General features: G+C 50.4%; 1 protein-coding gene across 1 annotated transcript; it reads left to right on the plus strand.

Moving 5' to 3' along the window:
- Positions 1 to 4,526: 4,526 nt before the first annotated feature.
- Positions 4,527 to 16,650, plus strand: hapln1b (hyaluronan and proteoglycan link protein 1b). Its single transcript, XM_084693755.1, has 6 exons — positions 4,527 to 4,602; positions 12,659 to 12,787; positions 14,071 to 14,234; positions 14,433 to 14,631; positions 15,536 to 15,838; positions 16,054 to 16,650. The coding sequence occupies exons 2-6, from the start codon at positions 12,685 to 12,687 to the stop codon at positions 16,341 to 16,343; spliced, it is 1,059 nt and encodes a 352-aa protein (XP_084549881.1). The 5' UTR covers positions 4,527 to 4,602; positions 12,659 to 12,684; the 3' UTR covers positions 16,344 to 16,650.
- Positions 16,651 to 17,496: the final 846 nt, after the last annotated feature.

A 17,496-nucleotide genomic window follows, 5' to 3' on the forward strand; every position in this document is an offset into this window, starting at 1 on the left:
TACATAAACATCAAGTCAAAAGCAACACTTTCTTCATTCATGGGAGAAGAGAGGCCTGCACAGGCTGGCAGAAAGAGAGGATGTGTGTGTGTGTGTGTGTGTGTGTGTGTGTGTGTGTGTGAACGTCAGGGCACGAAAACACTACCGAAGAGTGCCGAGTGTCGGAGAGACAGCAGGCAAGTGGTCGAGGAAGGCAACAAAGGGAACGTGTCATGTTTGGCGAGTATGATGTCAGCGGGGACAGACGGCTGACTTCAAAGGCAAACAGGGTGTCCGTCCTCTGTCCTCGGTCGGTTCGATGACTGAACCTGCGCGTCAGCGGGGTTGGCACCAGGGAATCTAAACACGGTCCTTCGTGCTAGGCCCAGCTCTGTGGCGCAGGCTGGCTGGAGGGTCTCTGTTTATCTGCCGTTGTGTGTCCTGTCTCACATGTGTATGGTGAGATAGACCACCCCCCCCCCCCCCCAAACTCAGGAAAGACCCTCTGAGAACCTGATGCACTCTGCTTTGCCATCTCCTTTCTTCCTCTCCTCTCCTCCCCACCCCTCCGCTCGTCCCCCCCCCCTCCTTCCTCCCGCCTCTCCTCTCCCGGTGTGCCCTATCAGTGCACGCCAGCTCCAGGATGGGAAGGATGCAGCTCACCGCTCCAGTCGAGGTTTCGGACGATGGACTGATCTGACAGAATCTAAGGAGAACAGCTGTTGTGATTTGCGGGGACCAGGATATGACACGGGGGCTCTTGAGCTTCTCAAGGGTTTCTGGGTAGCGTCTAGGGACAGGGATCAGACGGCGTCATTAAATGTCACGCTGTAAAGCCGTCACTGAAGGTTATCACTTCTCTGGGCAGTGGGGGGGGGGGCACTGTCCACATCACAGCTCTGTCAGATAGACTTCCTCCCAGATAAGGCTTAGATCACACAGAGACCTCTGTTTCCTGTCCGTAAATATGTCGGAAAAAAAACGTGCTTCTCAACATGCATTTGTGTCTGCACATGGGCAGTTGTGCCACCGATGGCTTGCTGACCATCAAAACAAGATTACCACTTCTAGAGATCCCCTATTGTTTAGGATCGGGTACTAATAACTATGTACATAGAAGATCACAGCGGTAATGATAGGTTCTTCGGGGGTTCGTTCACACAGATGGAATGCTAATGAAACAGCAGCTGTCATGTGGCCAGCTTTCTGGCAGCTTGTGTCTGGTGTTGTGCCAGCTCTGAAGATGAGTGAAGGGGGGGTTTCATGTCCTTTGCCTTACCCTCCCAGGACCAGCGGTGAACTCGACCTGGGGTTGTGTTTGGGGAGGGTGGAGGAGAGGCATGAGAGCAGGGCCTGTGTACCCGGAGCTCTATGGGCAGGTTGCATAGAGGCAGTATTCTGTAGCCAAAGCGCTTGAGTGTGCCCGCTAGCCGTAAACATTTTGCTGTGGACGAAGCTGTGTTGTGAGGGTGTGTTTGCACATGTGTGTGCGTGCGCGTGCGCTCTGTGGGGTAGTGCGGTAGGGGGGCGAAGCAGGGCGGAGCATTCTCAGACGTACTCTGAGAATGCGGCTCTGTGTTTCCTCTCACAAGGTTCCGATTCAGCCCACTTAGATGAAGAAAAACCATCACAGTAGCTGTGGAGCTACCGGACTTTCTGACCTAATAACACAAACAAGTTAAGCTCGCTTCACTATTACTTGTACACTCAATTTCCAGGAACAGACACTGAGGTGACTGGTATTCTTAGTTCCAAGGAAAAGGAGAAGGTGGTCAAAATGACCACCTTCTCCTGTGTATGAATGAGTGTCCATTCATGACACAGAGGGCATTACACCAAAAGCGAGCAGTTGATGATTGTTAGGGTGTGGCTGGCTGGTCCTACGGCGTGTTGGAGAGCGAGTGTTGAACATGCTGTTAAACCAACCCCTCCACCCCCACACACAAAGACCCCCTGTCCTTACATGCTACATGATTCTCTGTATCTGCGTGTGTATTAAGCCTTTAAGGATAGAGTTAAACCAAACTTGACACAACTCCCTTTCCTTGAAGTTCTCTGGGGAATTTCCTTGGACTCCTCTTTCAGCCCACCCTGACCCACTGATTAACATTATGCAGCCGACATCCATTGCTAATGTGTGCTCGGTGACCTTTCCTCAAGACTATTACAGCCACCTTGACCTTCGCGACAGAAACTCAGTGACCGCAGCAATGGTAATACTCTAATTGTGCGTGGCAAATAAATATGATGAATGAGCTTAGGTAGGATTAGCCATCCCAGCCCTACAGATTGAGTTCACATCAAATGGGATGAGGTCATTTTCCTCCATGACCTATTGGAGGTCAGCTTTTAGGATCCCAGACTTCAGTCCGACCTCAGTCAGACCTAGGACCACAGGGGAAAGCGACAGACCACCGCTATCAGGACAGACGTCCCTTTGGGCTCCACTGAAACTGTTTTATCACAAGAACATGGAATCTCAGGGTGGAGCCTAACAGAGCAGAAGAGAGGAGAGAGGAACCAGGAAGGAAACCGATTGGTCATTAACACACCACTAAACCTAAAGTATCCAGCATGAATTATGCAACACCTGCTGTTTGTCACTGTCCCTCAGGTGTGAATCAGTCTGAGACTCTTGCAGAGTGTGTTACACCCTTTTTCCTTATGAGAAACACATTCAAATTAACACAGTGGTTGGAAGGCATTTGAGATGCCCTGTCTTGATGTGAAATTGCCCCTGGGCTACTGTGTGATTTAATGACATAATCACAATTTAACCTGTGATGCCAGTGGAGATGACTTGTTATAAATAGACATACTTCACAATGCTGTCCATCTCAGCCCTGCCTCTAAAGCTGACTGTAAAGTCATAGAACAACTATTTTCATGAGATCTTTGTGGCTTGGTTCGTTGACAGTTTGTTTTGCATTGTGGCATTTCTCAATATTCTAAGAGCCACTAAGTCTGGTCTGTTACCTTGCCTGTGAAGAGAATATATATTTGCTGTTTGCATCACAGACACCACTGCAATAGTGATATCACCGTCATCTTGTTCTCATGACTTGGTTTCTGTGGAATACAGCTTAATAACTGAAGAACAGCATTTAGTAGCTAAGCTGTAGTTTCTTGTCTAGTAATTGGACATTTTGGAGTTGACGGGGACTGTTACAGTGTAGGTTGTGTCTTAAAACTCTTGTCTCTTCAATCGTAGAAGTGTCTTCATAGACGGCGGAGGAGCATCAATGTCCGTCAAGACAGAGCAGGTACAAAAGCTTTGAGATGAAATCCCGAGGCTAGTCTGAATGTGTTTGTGTCAAGACTGTGTGAATCTCTTGTGCGTCTGTTGCGAAACATTCCTTGCAGAGTGTGGTTAGACTAAGCAGACAAACCACAGTCAGTGAATCTTCACCCACAGAACTGTTCCTCATTAGGCCTAAAATCACGAACGTAAACATGATCATGTGGAGGCTTTCTCTAGAAGATTCTGCAAAGGCTTAACCCCTGTTAGGTCAAAGGAAAGCATCCTTCCTTCCTCCCTCCCCCAGGTAATCGGCGACATCAGGAAGACCGGAACAAGGCTACACAGAGAAGCTGCCGACCTCTTCCATCCTCTTGAGAATTGGAGAAGAATCTCCACGTCGAATACGTTGAACTCTAAGTCAGTCAAACTGGACTTTGTGAGAATTGCAGCAGGGTGTCTTAATCAGTTACAACCATAGACTTCTGGACACCACTACTGCTCTATGTGGAATCTCATATTGTGAGAGAACTGAGGGTTTGAGCAACACCTACAATCAGTTCATTTCTTGTGTCTGTGGGGTACACATACAGAAAATGCTGTTATATTCTGTAACTGACAACACATGATACATCAAAGAGGTTTAATTTTGAGAGCACATTTTGGCGGTTTGTCACAACTTCAGGTGGTTGTGTGACCAAGCCAGTAAACACCAGCTTCTAGTCCTCTATTTTACCCTAGTTGATTGAGTGTGACCAGAAGCGAGCTGGGTGTGTTAGTTAGTGCATTTTTGCTGCCATCATTAGGAGGGAAAGAGGGAGGGATAGGGGGTGATCATGAGGCTGGGAGGGGGACAAGAGTGAAATATCAAGTCAAACTTGTCACCATCTGGAGCTGATGGATTATAATTTATGGACAAGTTTGGGTTCTGATTATTTCTGATGTGCGTAGAAAGTCTGGAAATACATTTCCTGGGTAACAGTCAATTTGTTATCATCAGTAGTTTTCTGACCTCTGTCTACCGTATTTGCTAACTTTACCTGTTTTTTTGAAAATGTGTGTCACTCGCTTAAAGCGCCTCACGAATTATTGAGCCTCTGAAATGAAAACCGCTGCTCTTCTGAGAAACCGGTGTCTGAAACTGACCCGTGGAGAACGAACGCAGTAGGACGACCAAAAACGACTCTGAGCCTGAAATGAATCACTGAATCACAAAAAACGACTTGTTTGACCTGAAATAAGAAGAAACATAGAGACCTTTTTTTCTCTGTCCACTTAACTCGCCCGTGACGTGGTTCCTTTGACTGGGCTCGTGCGCTTGTTGACTCATTCCAAACCTTCGCTGCTGTCTGTAGCATCTCAAGAGCCATCGTACGGAACTCAAGGTAATTTTATTTTCTGTTATTTATTATATATGTCTTGTTTAAGCACTATTGTAACATTTGTACAGTTTGGTGAATATTAACTGTGGAACAGCGCGTGCCATGTTACTTTTACCAAAGAAAAGTTTTCGACCAATGTTTTCAAAAGTAGAAAACATCGATGGCTTTTAAACTCGTTCTTTAACAGTCAAAGTTTTAAGCATGCATTGTTTGTTTCCATTGTTTCCATGATACTGATTAACTTATCGTTTCTGCGTTACAATGTCAATGTGTACGTATATCCTACAAATAATCTTATGAAATAAGACCTGATGTGATTATAGTCTAGAAATGATAAATAACTTGTGTCAGTCTAGGATAACAGCGGAATGGGAGGGGATGAACACCACTACACTCGTGAATTATTGGTAAATGGCAATTGAGTGTAAACAAAGTGGTTTCTTTATTTGATTCCAGTCTATAATTAATGAAACTTGCACAGTTTATCATACTTGTGGTTGGCCATTAAAGTGACCAAGGAGACGGATGCATTAGACAAGCCTACATCTGAAGACGTATGTGTTCAGCCAAAGTTTTAGCCGCACTCTGCGCACTGATAGACTGAACGGCTCCACTCTGCCCGGGGTCTGTGGCCCCCAGTGTTGCATGCCCCTCCCTGACCCACACACACACACACACACACACACACACGTTTGTGGCCCCCTTTGGCCCCTGCCGGTCCGCTAGAGAAAAGGATGTCTGTTGACTGCACTGTTAGGACTTACTCACAGAGATGGACGTCAGGACACAAACACACACACACACACACACTCACACACACACACTCACCCACAGCCTTTAGTGCAGTGAAATGTAATGGTGTGGAGCGTAGGGGAAACAGCTGGTTAAACAAATATTGATGTCTGTGTGTTTTTGTGTGTCTGTGTGCGTGTGTGTGTGTGTGTGTGTGTTTTTGCGTGAGTGTGAGGGCTTGTAATAGTTGGAAATAACAGTGTCACTATCTTATGAATGCTGGATTCAGTGTTGTCTTGCGTTTGAATATGTTTACCTGAGTAGAAGAAGTTTGTGTCTTTGTGTGTGTGTGTGTGTGTGTGTGTGTGTGTGTGTGGGTGGGGGGGGGGGTGTGGGTGAGTGTGGGTGGGGGGGGGGGGGGGGGGTGTGGGTGGGGGGGAGGATTTCTCATCAGGATGTGTTCTAGCAACAGCCGGAACATTTCCTTTGCCGGGAACAGAGAACAGCAAAGAGATTATTATTGCACAGTGGCCCATTGAATGTCTGTACATGTGTACATACATTCTTCACAACTAGGAAGTAGTATAGTTATGAGAGCTAGATTAACAATCCATAATCAGCAGAGTTGGATCGGTGGCGTACAGCCTCAAACGTGACGTGGGCCAATGAACGTCTGCAATGACAGCGTACGCTGTGGATACAGCAAGCATGAACACTGCCCTCTACTGGAGTAAATCCACTCTGCACGTCAGAAATGACAGGCTCTGATGTACAGGCTCTATAGTCTCAAGCTCCTACAGTGTCATATATAACAGGGACCTACATGGTGTGTGTGTGTGTGTGTGTTTGTCCTCTTTACCTAGAAAATGCCCCTCTGGGATAGGATATATGGCTAGAAACCAGGGCCTTGTCAGTACTGACGTTGAAGTGATGGAGGTGGGGTGTTAAAGAGCTGGTATGCTGAATGTGCTCTCCCCGACTCCTATGGGGGGGGGGGGGGCACACTCAGGAGGAGGGGTGGGGGTAAGGATTAGGGGTGAGGGTCGGGGTGAAGGTTAAAGGCCGGGCCTGTGTTGAGTAATTGTCCCATTTCCAGGGGTCTCGTGTTTCCGAGCCAGGAGGCGGGAAGTCAGACGGGGGTCCTCAGCCCCCTGCAGACACGCCGGGGCCTGGAAGGCCTGGAGCTGGCCTCCATTTCTGATCAGGCACTCTCACGGGGCAGCCCTATCAGCAAAGGGGGGGACCTTAGACCTCTTCGTCCCCTCCGGGAACAGGCCACCATCGATTCGAGCCGCGAGGGGTCAGATCTGCAGTCGGACCCCTCGACTCGCGTCCCCGTTCCTCGGGGCGGTCTGTAACCGTGCCGACGGCCGGCTGGGACGGGCACAAGTGCCGGGCTGTGATTGGGTTGCGAGCCTCTTGAGGTTGAGAAGCCTCATTTCCCCCCCTCATCGTGCTGCAGCATGACCCCCCGCCACCCAGGCGGTTACTCACAGTGCCAGTGTGTTCTGGACTGAGAGCGCTCTTTGTACCGACGGAGGTGGGGTGAGGGCGACGTCAGAGAACCTACTGAGGGACTGAGATGTGTGTGTGTGTGTGTGAGGGCGTGTGTGTGTGTGTGGGGGGGGGGGGGGTGGGTATGAAGGTGGGCAGGTTTGAAGTCACCACTTTTGCCGCTGAGGAAAATATATCCGCTCGGGTCTGTTGGTCTGACTGGTTTATTTGTGAATATTCAACACTCCACCTCTCCATTCAAACACCGCACCCTTCAAACCCCCTCACCCCCAGTACTAACAGGGCATGTGTTGCTCCTGGTTACAGAAAAACACACGCGCACTTGCAAGTGACAGTGTTTGTGTGAATGTACTGCACTGTAGGTGCCTGTGTGTGACTGTGGTTCACCTTAGACTGGGTCACCATAGGAGACATGAAGGAGAAGAAGCAGTATTTATGCCTCTATTTATATCTCTTTTTTGGGGGCCTTTTTCCCTATCCAGAAAGAATCCTCGAATGGTTAAACACAAGGTCTTGCATTTGCCTAGAAGGTAACAGCGTGCCGTAGACATGAAACATTAACCTCATAAGCCCATAAAAAAAAGACAGCAATCCTTATTCCATGAGCGCACTGTACATCACAGAGAGCGGGGGGGGGGGGGGGGGGGGGGGGGGGGGGGGGGGGGGGGGCTGGGGGTGATAGATCTGCCCTGTGTTTGTGTAATGAGCCGTGATGGAGGTGGACTCCAGCGGGTGAACGTCTGCCGTGGGTGCGTGCTGCAGAGCCTGGGGTCTTATCTGTGGGGCTGGAGTGGCGGGCCCTGTCTGTCAGGCGATCTTTGACACAGTCCAGAGCCCCCCTCCCCCCCCCTCCTTCCATCCCTCTCTACAGTCGACTGACCCGGGGAGAATCTCTGCTCGGGGTAATCATTTCCGAGAAATCTCATTTGGCACTATACCACCTCTCTATCACCAGGCTACACTTGTATGTGTTTTGAACTTATGAACCACAGTAAGTGAATGCTGTTCTCTGCTCATCACAACAAGGCTCGTGGATGACGTTCTGTGTCGTTTTCAGTCCAGCATCCCTTCCTCAGAGGGAACCCGTGTGCATGGCTTGATAGAGACAGAAACGTAACCCGGCCTGACATCCCTCTGCGTCAGTGTTCATGTCATGTGGACACGCATGTAATACTATCCGTACGTTTACCTCACTGTCTCCCTCCACTGGCTCTTTACACACACACACACACACAAACTTACCCGCAAGGGTGAGAGAGGCTGTACAGTAAGTTGTGCAAACATTGTAACATACTGTGTCGGTGACCTTACATGGAAACGCAGTGAATGGAACAATTTGATTTGTTTTGACAGTTGATCCATTGGGAGAGAGACCTGTGGAGTGCTTTTGATTACAAGAGTAACTCAAGATGAGTAGAACTCAGTCGTGTCATAGCCGTCCAAAGCATGGTACACCTCATTTTACGTGATGACATAATGCCAGCTAGTTTATCGTTCTCAGCGTGAGATTTTGCAGTGTGTTGACTGGCGTCAGTTTGTGTCTGTGTGTGTGTGTGTGTGAGAGAGAGAGAGAGAGAGAGAGAGAGAGAGAGAGAGAGAGAGAAAGAGAGAGAGACAGATAGATGCTCTCCTCCCCTCGGCTAATAGCTCGGACTCTCTCCGTTCACCCCTCTCTAAAATGATTTGTAAGGGCCGAGCGACCAATGACCCTCGTGCCAGCATGGTCGTAAATTACTGTAGCAGTGTGTCCTGCATATTCCTAGAAAAGTCTGTAACATGTCTATAGATACGGACAAACACACACACACACACACACACACACACACACACACGTTGTGGCATCCTGTGTTCATTAGCTATGGTCAGGCTGGGGGTATCTGACACACAGGGGAGAGGTCATGTGAAACATTCTACCTGACCCGTAACGACTACCAGGAGGGCTGGAACATTGTGATGTCGCTTTCTTCCTTTCTATCTTTCATTCATTCATTCATTCATTCAGGATGACCATGGCACAAGGTCGGTGGTTTGATCCTTGAATCCTCCTCCTGTGTTGAAGTGACGTCCTCAAGGTCCTCTTACTGGGCCTTTCTTTTGACATAGATTTTAACCTTCCTTCTTTGACCAACTAACTGACTGACTGACCGACTGATTGACTGACTCACTGTAACTGACTGACTTGATAGGCTGACTCGCTGTTGCCTCTGCTAGTTCTCTTTTCTTCATAATCCTTGCCAACAAGAGGATAAAACGGTGTATTTCTACATCACTTCTGGTTCGCTGTGATGAGCTGCCAGCCTTGGAACCAGAGTCGCACTTTTCCTTTGTAATGTTTTGAGAGATGCCAAATGTAACCAGCCTGCTGCAGATTAGGCTTTGGCTCTGGCAACCTACGGGCCAATGGGGGATGGACCCGGGCCAGGAGCTGGGCCAAAACATGTTCTCAGGAGAAGGGGTGGAGAGGGAGAGAAGGGAGAGAGAGATAGAGAGAGGGGAGAGAGAGATGGAAAGAGGGGAGAGAGAGAGACAAAGACTGAAGACAGACATCGTACACTTTTGGGCCCTTTTTCCATCACACCTTGGAATGGTTGTGCAATTTCATGACGCCCCCCCCCCCCCCAGTCGTCTGGGTGTTTGTGTGTAACACAATACTCAGCATAAGGCCTCAGTAAACCAATGGGAGCATTGTGAAAGATCCGTGTTTAGGATCCAATTTAGGATGGTATTTTACATAAACTATTTGACAGAAACAAGATTCAGACACCGACGGTTAAAACGTTTATGTGACTCTCCTTACATATACTGAACTGCCATGGTGTTTACCCTCTTGTGAGGAGGTCACTGTAAACGTGTCCCTAATGGTGGCCATTACTCTGTGTTATTGTCTAAAGTTGAGCATTTAGCAGCCCAATATAAACCCTTCTCGCGCGTGTGCGTGTGCATATATAAAGTATGTCTATCCACAAACGCACACTCCCCAATCGAAGCCAGCATTTGCTCAATCTGAATGTTGGAACGGGAACCAAACCCAGTTGGGAGATTACGGTGAAATCATTTGTGTACTTTACAATTCCACGTGCCGACAGAGCATCTGGCTGAACTCATGTGCCAGGTCCACTTTTCCCGGAGCCCAGCCTCTCCTTCTCTCTCTCCCCGCCATCCTCTGGAGACACGTCCTGTTCTCCTGTTCTCCTCCACCCCCCCCCCCCACCTCCTCTTCTCCCCCCCTCCATCCCTTCTTCTCCTCCTCACATCCCTCTCCTCCCCTCTCCCCTCTGCTTACACAGGCCTTCTATCCATGCTGTTGCATTGGTTCCTTTCCAGTGAAGTCAACTCGTGTGTGTGTGTGTGTGTGTATGTGTGTTTACACTGGCTCTACTGATTGGCTGACATTCACAGCTCCAATCAGCAGCTTGACTCAGTGGCAGCGTAACTGAAAGCGTCTTGCAGAGGGAGGTTCGAACCTGGCGGAACAAGGGAGGACAATGGAGAGACAATGGGAATCAAGAGAAGACATCACTAGTCAAGCACACACACAACTCCTCAAATAGACACACACACACACGCCCAAACACACAAACACACACCTGGCCTGTAACTCTGAGTGCTGTTTACACTACACAGCTGGGCCCAGAGGGAGGCCAGTGACCACAGCCATTGTTAAGAAGACTCTCGAGGGCATTTCCATGTGTGCACACCAGAGTGTGTGTACCTGGGCTGGTGTCTGTGTGTCGCATGTTTGGTTTACCCACAATGCAAGGTCGGTTAAGGGTTACTGGGTGTGAACCCATCCATGTTGACATACTCAAGTCCTGCTGGGAGTCATCGTGTTCAGAAGAGCTGGGAGTGTTGTTGGACTGTTGGAAGACTAACTGTCGTTAATGTGGCGTAGCTCATTTCAACAATTCTCAAGTCCTCTGCAATCGTTTATGTTAGGAGGTCTGGTTTAGCCATATCTCTTGCTCTCCTTCACTCTGACTCTCTCTCTCTCTCTCTCTCTCTCTCTCTCTCTCTCTCTCTCTCTCTCTCTCTCTCTCTCTCTCTCTCTCTCTCTTATTCTTCATTGCTGTCCTGCCAAAAGAACAGACGAATCGAAGATTTTCCAACTGTCTTTCCCCCAGGACAGGCCATCTTATCAGAGTATTCACCTCTCACTATTTCTGTTCTGTTCTGTTCTGTTCGTCTCTCTCTCTCTCTCTCTCTCTCTCTCTCTCTCTCTCTCTCTCTCTCTCTCTCTCTCTCTCTCTCTCTCTCTCTCTCTCTCTCTCTCTCTCTCTCTCTCTCTCTCTCTCTCTCTCTCTCTCTCTCTCTAACTATCTGTGTGTCTCTCTCTCTCTCTCTCTCTCTCTCTAACTATCTGTGTCTCTCTCTCTCCCTTCCATCCTTCTCACTCTCCCCCCCCCATGTTGGTATGCGTAATTACTATTTTCAGTCTGGGTGGGGGGGGGAGAGGTGAGTGTGTGTGAGAGGCTGTGAGGCGGTTCTGCTGACTGCGGGAGCTCTACCTGGCACTGGGACCAGTGCGTCAGCAGTACGGGATGGAGTGAATGAAGATAGAGGGGGGGGGGGGGAGAGAGAGGAAAAACTGAGGATCAATCAGATTGACTGCAGAGAGAAGCCCCCGCGCACGCACTTCCACACGCGCACATGATCACGCGCGCACACTCGGAACGCGCGCGCGCACTTAGAGGGGGGCTCGGGAGAGAGAAGTGTGCGCGTGTCCTGGTCTGAGACGGTCAGTCGCTCTCGCTCTCCTCGTGTTCCCGGGGACGTGTGTGCGTGCGTGTGTGAGAGAGAGGGGAAGGCTAGGACATGCATGTGCGTGAGGGATAGGCACAGGCAAGATTGTGTGTGTGTGCGTGTGTGTGCAGAGGGTGGCTCTCCAGATCCCTGTAGAGGTTGGGATACACAGATCTGAGGACAGAAGTGCTTTGCCAAAGTTTTCTGGTGCCGGTTGCTTAGACACGGTATAGTATGCTGCCTCTTGATTCTCGCACGGTGCCCATCGTATGTGCGTGGGTAGTCTACAGGACTGTGTTATGGTTCAGGTGACACTCAGTGTTTTACCCTGCGTGTGTGTGTGTGTATTCTACAGGACTGTACTGTTGTTTAAGTGCAGCTCAGTGTTTTCCTGTGTATCGTAGAAGCAGCTTGAGGTGTTGATGTGGCTGGTTAGTCATGGTGAAGATGTCGATTATGACCAGGTTAGATTATCTCCACGACAGGCATGGAGTCCTACTGACGTCCCTTTCTCTCTGATTGTGCCCTAAATATATGTGTGTGTGTGTGTGTGTGTGTGTGTGTGTGTGTGTGTGTGCGCGAGTGGCATGTGTATACTCTTGTGTGTGTATGTGCATGCGTGCATGAGTGGGTCATGTATGTACAGTATGAGTGAGTGTGAGGGTCTTGTGCGTGTTACAGTCTGCATATGTGTGTGCATGTGTGTGTGTGTGTGTGTGTGGAGGGGTTGCTCTGTGACAAGGACACAGAGTGCTGCATTCCTATTGCAATCAGACTGCTCTGGAGGGAGGCACAGCATTGCAGATGGAGACACTGTAGAGGGGTGTTCCGAACAGGTCACACTCACTTCCCTCCCCCGCCCCCCACCTCTCTCTCTCTCTCTCCCTCCTCCTCTTGCTCTCTTCTTTAATCTCTCTCCCCCTTCCTTTATCCCTGTCTCTCTCTCTCTCTCTGTCTCTCTCTCTCTCTTTGTCTCTCTCTCTCTCTCTCTCTCTCTCTCTCTAACTATCTGTGTCTCTCTCTGTCTCCCTCTGTCTCCCTCTCCCTCTCTCCCCTTCCTCTGTCTCTGCAGTGAGCAGCCATCTGGAGTAGCAGAAGATGATTCCTGTGCTGATCTGTGCCCTGGTCTCTCTGAGTGTGGCGGATAACTTTGACACGGCCTATCCGGAACTGGAACACTCCAGAACCATCTACGTCACAGGTCAGTACCAGCACGTGAGTGAGTGTGTGCGTGTGTGGTTGTGTGTGTGTGTGTGTGTGTGTGGTGCAGGAAGGAGGAGGAGGAGGCGGGGGAACATAACGTGACTCTCTTGACGGTGTCGCGTCTCTCTGTACTTCGTTCGGGACACACACTCTCGGAGGTGACGTTTGTGATACTCCCTATCTCCTTATCTGGGTGTGTGTGTGTGTTACTCCTCTCTCTAGCACAGTTTGGATGGCGGTGGAGATTCAGATAAACGGTTGGCCTGCAGACCAAGCAGTGTAGGGCAGCCTGTCCAATAGGATCAATGGACCTTAATCAACCAGTCAGTCAGCACAGCATGCATTATGTGTGTGTGTGTGTGCCTCTTAGACTCCCTTACTATTGTAGTGTGTGTGTGCGTGTGTGTGTGTGTGTGCGGTAATGGAGCTGGGAGTCAGGCACGTCGCTTTAAATCCGAGTACACGTGATACAGGATATGACGAGCGTCACTTGACCCGTCCAGAATATCAGAGTCGTGGGCAGGCCAAATAAGTGTGGTCACGGTCATCCGTCACGCGCGTCCACGGCGGCGTGATCAGAGGGTCAGAGCGAGAGGGCAGAGAGAGTGGCGTGGAGTGACCTCTGGGGGGGGGGGGGTCAGAGGTCACCCGAGGACCAGACTGCGGGGGCTGCGCTCCGCAGGGGGGCGGGCGGGGGGGGGGCGCGCCCTCTCCTCCACTCGCGAGCTGGAGAAGTGTCACTCACAGGTGAAAGCGGGCCTCTTCAGCATCTCTGCACACCGACAGAACATACGGGAGACACAGGGCCTGGGGGGGGGGGGGGGAATACGAAACAGTCACACAGCTAGAGATACACACACACACACAACCAAGTCCACACCGCCTGTGGATAATGAACTCAGCAGGTTCATTGGGGACAAGGCAGGGCTTAATTGTGGCTCTGGATATTACTTATTGATTTGTTCCACACTGCTGGGACACCCTGAGATGGGGATATGAGGTCACGCTGGTCATGCTGGATTACTGGCTGGATTAAAGCACACGTTGGAACTATTTAACGAAGCACGCCTGTGCTGGTGTGCCCAATCTTTGTTTATTGCTTGTTTTATCAAGGTCAATATTGACAGAGAGAGAGAGAGCAAAAGCAAAAGAGAGTGAGAGAGAGAGAGCGCAAGAGAGAGAGAGAGAGAGAGAGAGAGAGAGAGAGAGAGAGAGAGAGGAGAAGGAGATAGAGATCAAGAGAGACTGAAGACTATCAAATAACCTCTTCGCTCCCCCCAGAGAATGGCCCTGGGCTGTCAGTCCTGTCGGAGCAGTCCAAGGTGGTGTCGAGGCGGGGGGGGAACGCCACGCTGCCTTGTAAGATCCGCAGGGAGGATTCCCTGGCCCCCAGCCGCAAGATGAGGATCAAATGGACCAAGATGACGTCGGACTACCTGAAAGAGGTGAGTCGACCCCCCCTCGGAAAGCTCTCCTGGGAGGACTTCCAGAGGATCAGATGTGCAGCTGGCTGAGCTTTTGCGTCGCTCACGTTCAGGTGTCACCCTCCAGACAGACGGAGACACCCTCCTAGTGGTGGGAGGATTGGTTTGGGGATGGGGTCCGATATCCCTGACTCCTCCCCTCCCTCGATTCTGTTCCAGGTGGATGTGTTCGTCGCTATGGACCAACACAAGAGGAGTTACGGCCGTTTCCACGGGCGCGTCCACCTGCTCGGCTCCTCCCCTCTCGACGCGTCCCTGGTGATCACGGAGCTCACCCTGGAGGATTATGGGAAATATAAATGCGAGGTCATCGACGGACTGGAGGACGGAACCACGGTGGTTTCTCTGGATCTGCAGGGTAAACGGCACACACGCACAGACCCGTTTTGACCCCCGCCACACAAACACACAACACACACCTGGATACACAAATACACCCCGGCACAAACACACAAACACACATGTGTGGCGCACATAGGCAGCAAGTGCGGCGAGTGGGGGGCTGTGAAGGGAATGTGTCCTGTCCACGAAATGTTTAACTCCTATACGCTGTGGCGGCCTGTCCTTGTTCTCACACAGACCTAGCTCTGCTGGAGCTAAATATAAACTCTGGACATAGACAACCCAGGGGGGGGCTGTCTGACACACACACCAACACACACACCAACACACACACCAACACACACACCAACACACACACCAACACACACGCCAACACACACGCCAACACACACACCAACACACACGCCAACACACACGCCAACACACACGCCAACACACACGCCAACACACACACCAACACAAACGCCAACACACACGCCAACACACACGCCAACACACACGCCAACACACACGCCAACACACACGCCAACACACACCAACACGCACGCAGAGTAAGGAAGTAAGGACAGTGTGATAGGGATCATTTAGGGTTCCATTCTTATTCCATTCACAGTCCGGGGCGCTTCTGTGTGTTCTATGATATGAGAGAAGTGAACAGTCCTAGCTGCCCACCATCAGTAACAGACACAGAGACAGACACAGTGCTATGATGACAGAATGGAAGGGAGATGTAGCAAAACCGCGCCAGTTGACAGTTTATTGCAGTAAGGGTTTAGCACGAGTTAGAAGCATGACTGTGCAGTTTGCCTTTCAAAGTTCCACTTTCCATTGTCGGAGGACACACCATGAAGACACTCTGTATGCTGACAATGTCCCGCCCCCCTCCACCTCCCCCCCCCCCCCCCCTCCACCCCCCGCAGGCATCGTCTTCCCCTACTACCCTCGGCTGGGGCGCTACAACCTCAACTTCTACGACGCCGAGCGCGCGTGCCGCGACCAGGACGCCATCGTGGCCTCCTTCGACCAGCTGTACGACGCCTGGCGCGGCGGCCTGGACTGGTGCAACGCCGGCTGGCTGAGCGACGGCTCGGTCCAGTACCCCATCACCACGCCCCGCGAGCCCTGCGGGGGCAAGAACACCGTGCCAGGAGTACGCAACTACGGCCTCCGAGACAAGGAGAAGAACCGCTACGACGTCTTCTGCTTCACGTCCAACTACAAAGGTAAAGGCGTGTGCGTGTGTGTGTGAGGGGTGCGTGTGAGGGTGTGTGTTGGGGTTGGTGTCTTTGTGGTGTGGGGAGGTGAATTTAGGGATGTTTGTTTGGGTGTAGGGAGGCGAGTGTCTGTGTGTGTGTGTGGGGGGGGGGATGTGTGTCCAGAGAGGTCTTGCGTTGCGTAGGGGAGGTGAGCTCGTTTCAAAACCACCTCCTTCTCTCAGGCAGATTCTACTACCTGATCCACCCCTCGAAACTGACCTACGACGAGGCAGTGCAGGCTTGCCAGAAAGACGGCGCGCAGATCGCCAAGGTGGGCCAGATGTACGCCGCCTGGAAACTGCTGGGCTTCGACCGCTGCGACGCCGGCTGGTTGGCCGACGGCAGCGTCCGTTACCCTATCTCCCGCCCCCGCCGGCGCTGCAGTCCAACCGAAGCAGCCGTGAGGTTCAACGGCTACCCCGACAAGAAGCACAAGCTGTACGGGGTCTACTGCTTCAAGGGCCAAAACTGAGCCGCAGCACATATACACACCCAACACGCATCGACACAGACATATACACACATGTTTACTAGCAAACCAGTACACATACAGGTTGATGTCATGGGAGGGGGAGAGCGTTGAGAAAGACGTTGAGAGTTTAGAGGGTGCTGAACATTCAAACTGTGATGTTTTATTTTCTAGATACCGTCAAATATGTTCATGAACTTCTTTTTTCTTTTTTTTCTTTTTTTATCTGGACCCGTTCTTCCGTGTGGGATAGTTTACACATATTTAAGGGTCATGTTATTTAATCTTTGATTTCTGATTCAGGGGCAGAAGGAACATGTTTATGGGGGTGGGGAGATAAGGGTGTGAGGGTGGGTTTGGGGGCTGGGGTACCCTTATAGTGGGCAGCCAGTCTCCCAGGGGTGGGTAAAACATGTCATTGTCTTGAAAGACCTATTTGGACTGAGAAACACAATCTAGTTAAGCGTCTCATAATCGGACTGCTACTTTCGGGCACTTACTGTTTTGACCAATACATCTAGGACAACCTTTACAGCTTGGAGAAAAACCAGAAAGCAAAGATGGCTTAAATCCAACAACCATGCCAGGACGCAATTACTAATGTTAACGCAGAAATAGCACGACCATAACCATCTCTGCTTTCCATCTTTGCAGGGTGCTATTACAGAGGCACAAACCTCACCATACCATTGACCTTTTTCGGTTTTGATACCAACAAGTTATCTATGGACCAAACATCAATCAATCATGGAAACGGATTAAAAAGTAGCAGCCAATTATCGATTAAGTTTTCTAACTATGAATATGTAGAACATGAGTATATAACTGTATTTCTGTTAAGGGATGTTTTTTATATATATTAATATTGCCAACCATACAATCCCACAATCCCCACTTTAGACACGGTTCAGAGTGAAGTATCCTCCCACAACAACATACATGGACACGAAACGTTGCACTGAACCTAGGAGCCGAGAATGTCTGGAGGCCTACGGTTGGGCCAAGCTAGACAGTAGAAGGCCTTTAGCAGCAACAACAAAATGCCTGGCAGAAAAGGTAGACGCTCGTGTCACCAGGTGCAATGCCATGTTCCTTTACGGTAAGCTAGCCACATGCGGCTGCTTTTTGCGCCTGTGTTTGGCCTTGGCCTAGGATA

Source organism: Hypomesus nipponensis, chromosome 27, assembly GCF_054491055.1.
Source record: "Hypomesus nipponensis isolate SF chromosome 27, ASM5449105v1, whole genome shotgun sequence".
In the NCBI taxonomy this organism is placed as follows: domain Eukaryota; kingdom Metazoa; phylum Chordata; class Actinopteri; order Osmeriformes; family Osmeridae; genus Hypomesus; species Hypomesus nipponensis.

What these genes read in the sequence shown, in the direction of transcription:
- hapln1b (XM_084693755.1), top strand. Translation starts at nt 12,685, where the DNA reads ATGATTCCTGTGCTGATCTGTGCCCTGGTCTCTCTGAGTGTGGCGGAT. An exon ending in CAGAACCATCTACGTCACAG is followed by an intron (nt 12,788 to 14,070) that starts GTCAGTACCAGC and finishes CGCTCCCCCCAG; the next exon opens with AGAATGGCCCTGGGCTGTCA. An exon ending in GGTTTCTCTGGATCTGCAGG is followed by an intron (nt 14,632 to 15,535) that starts GTAAACGGCACA and finishes CACCCCCCGCAG; the next exon opens with GCATCGTCTTCCCCTACTAC.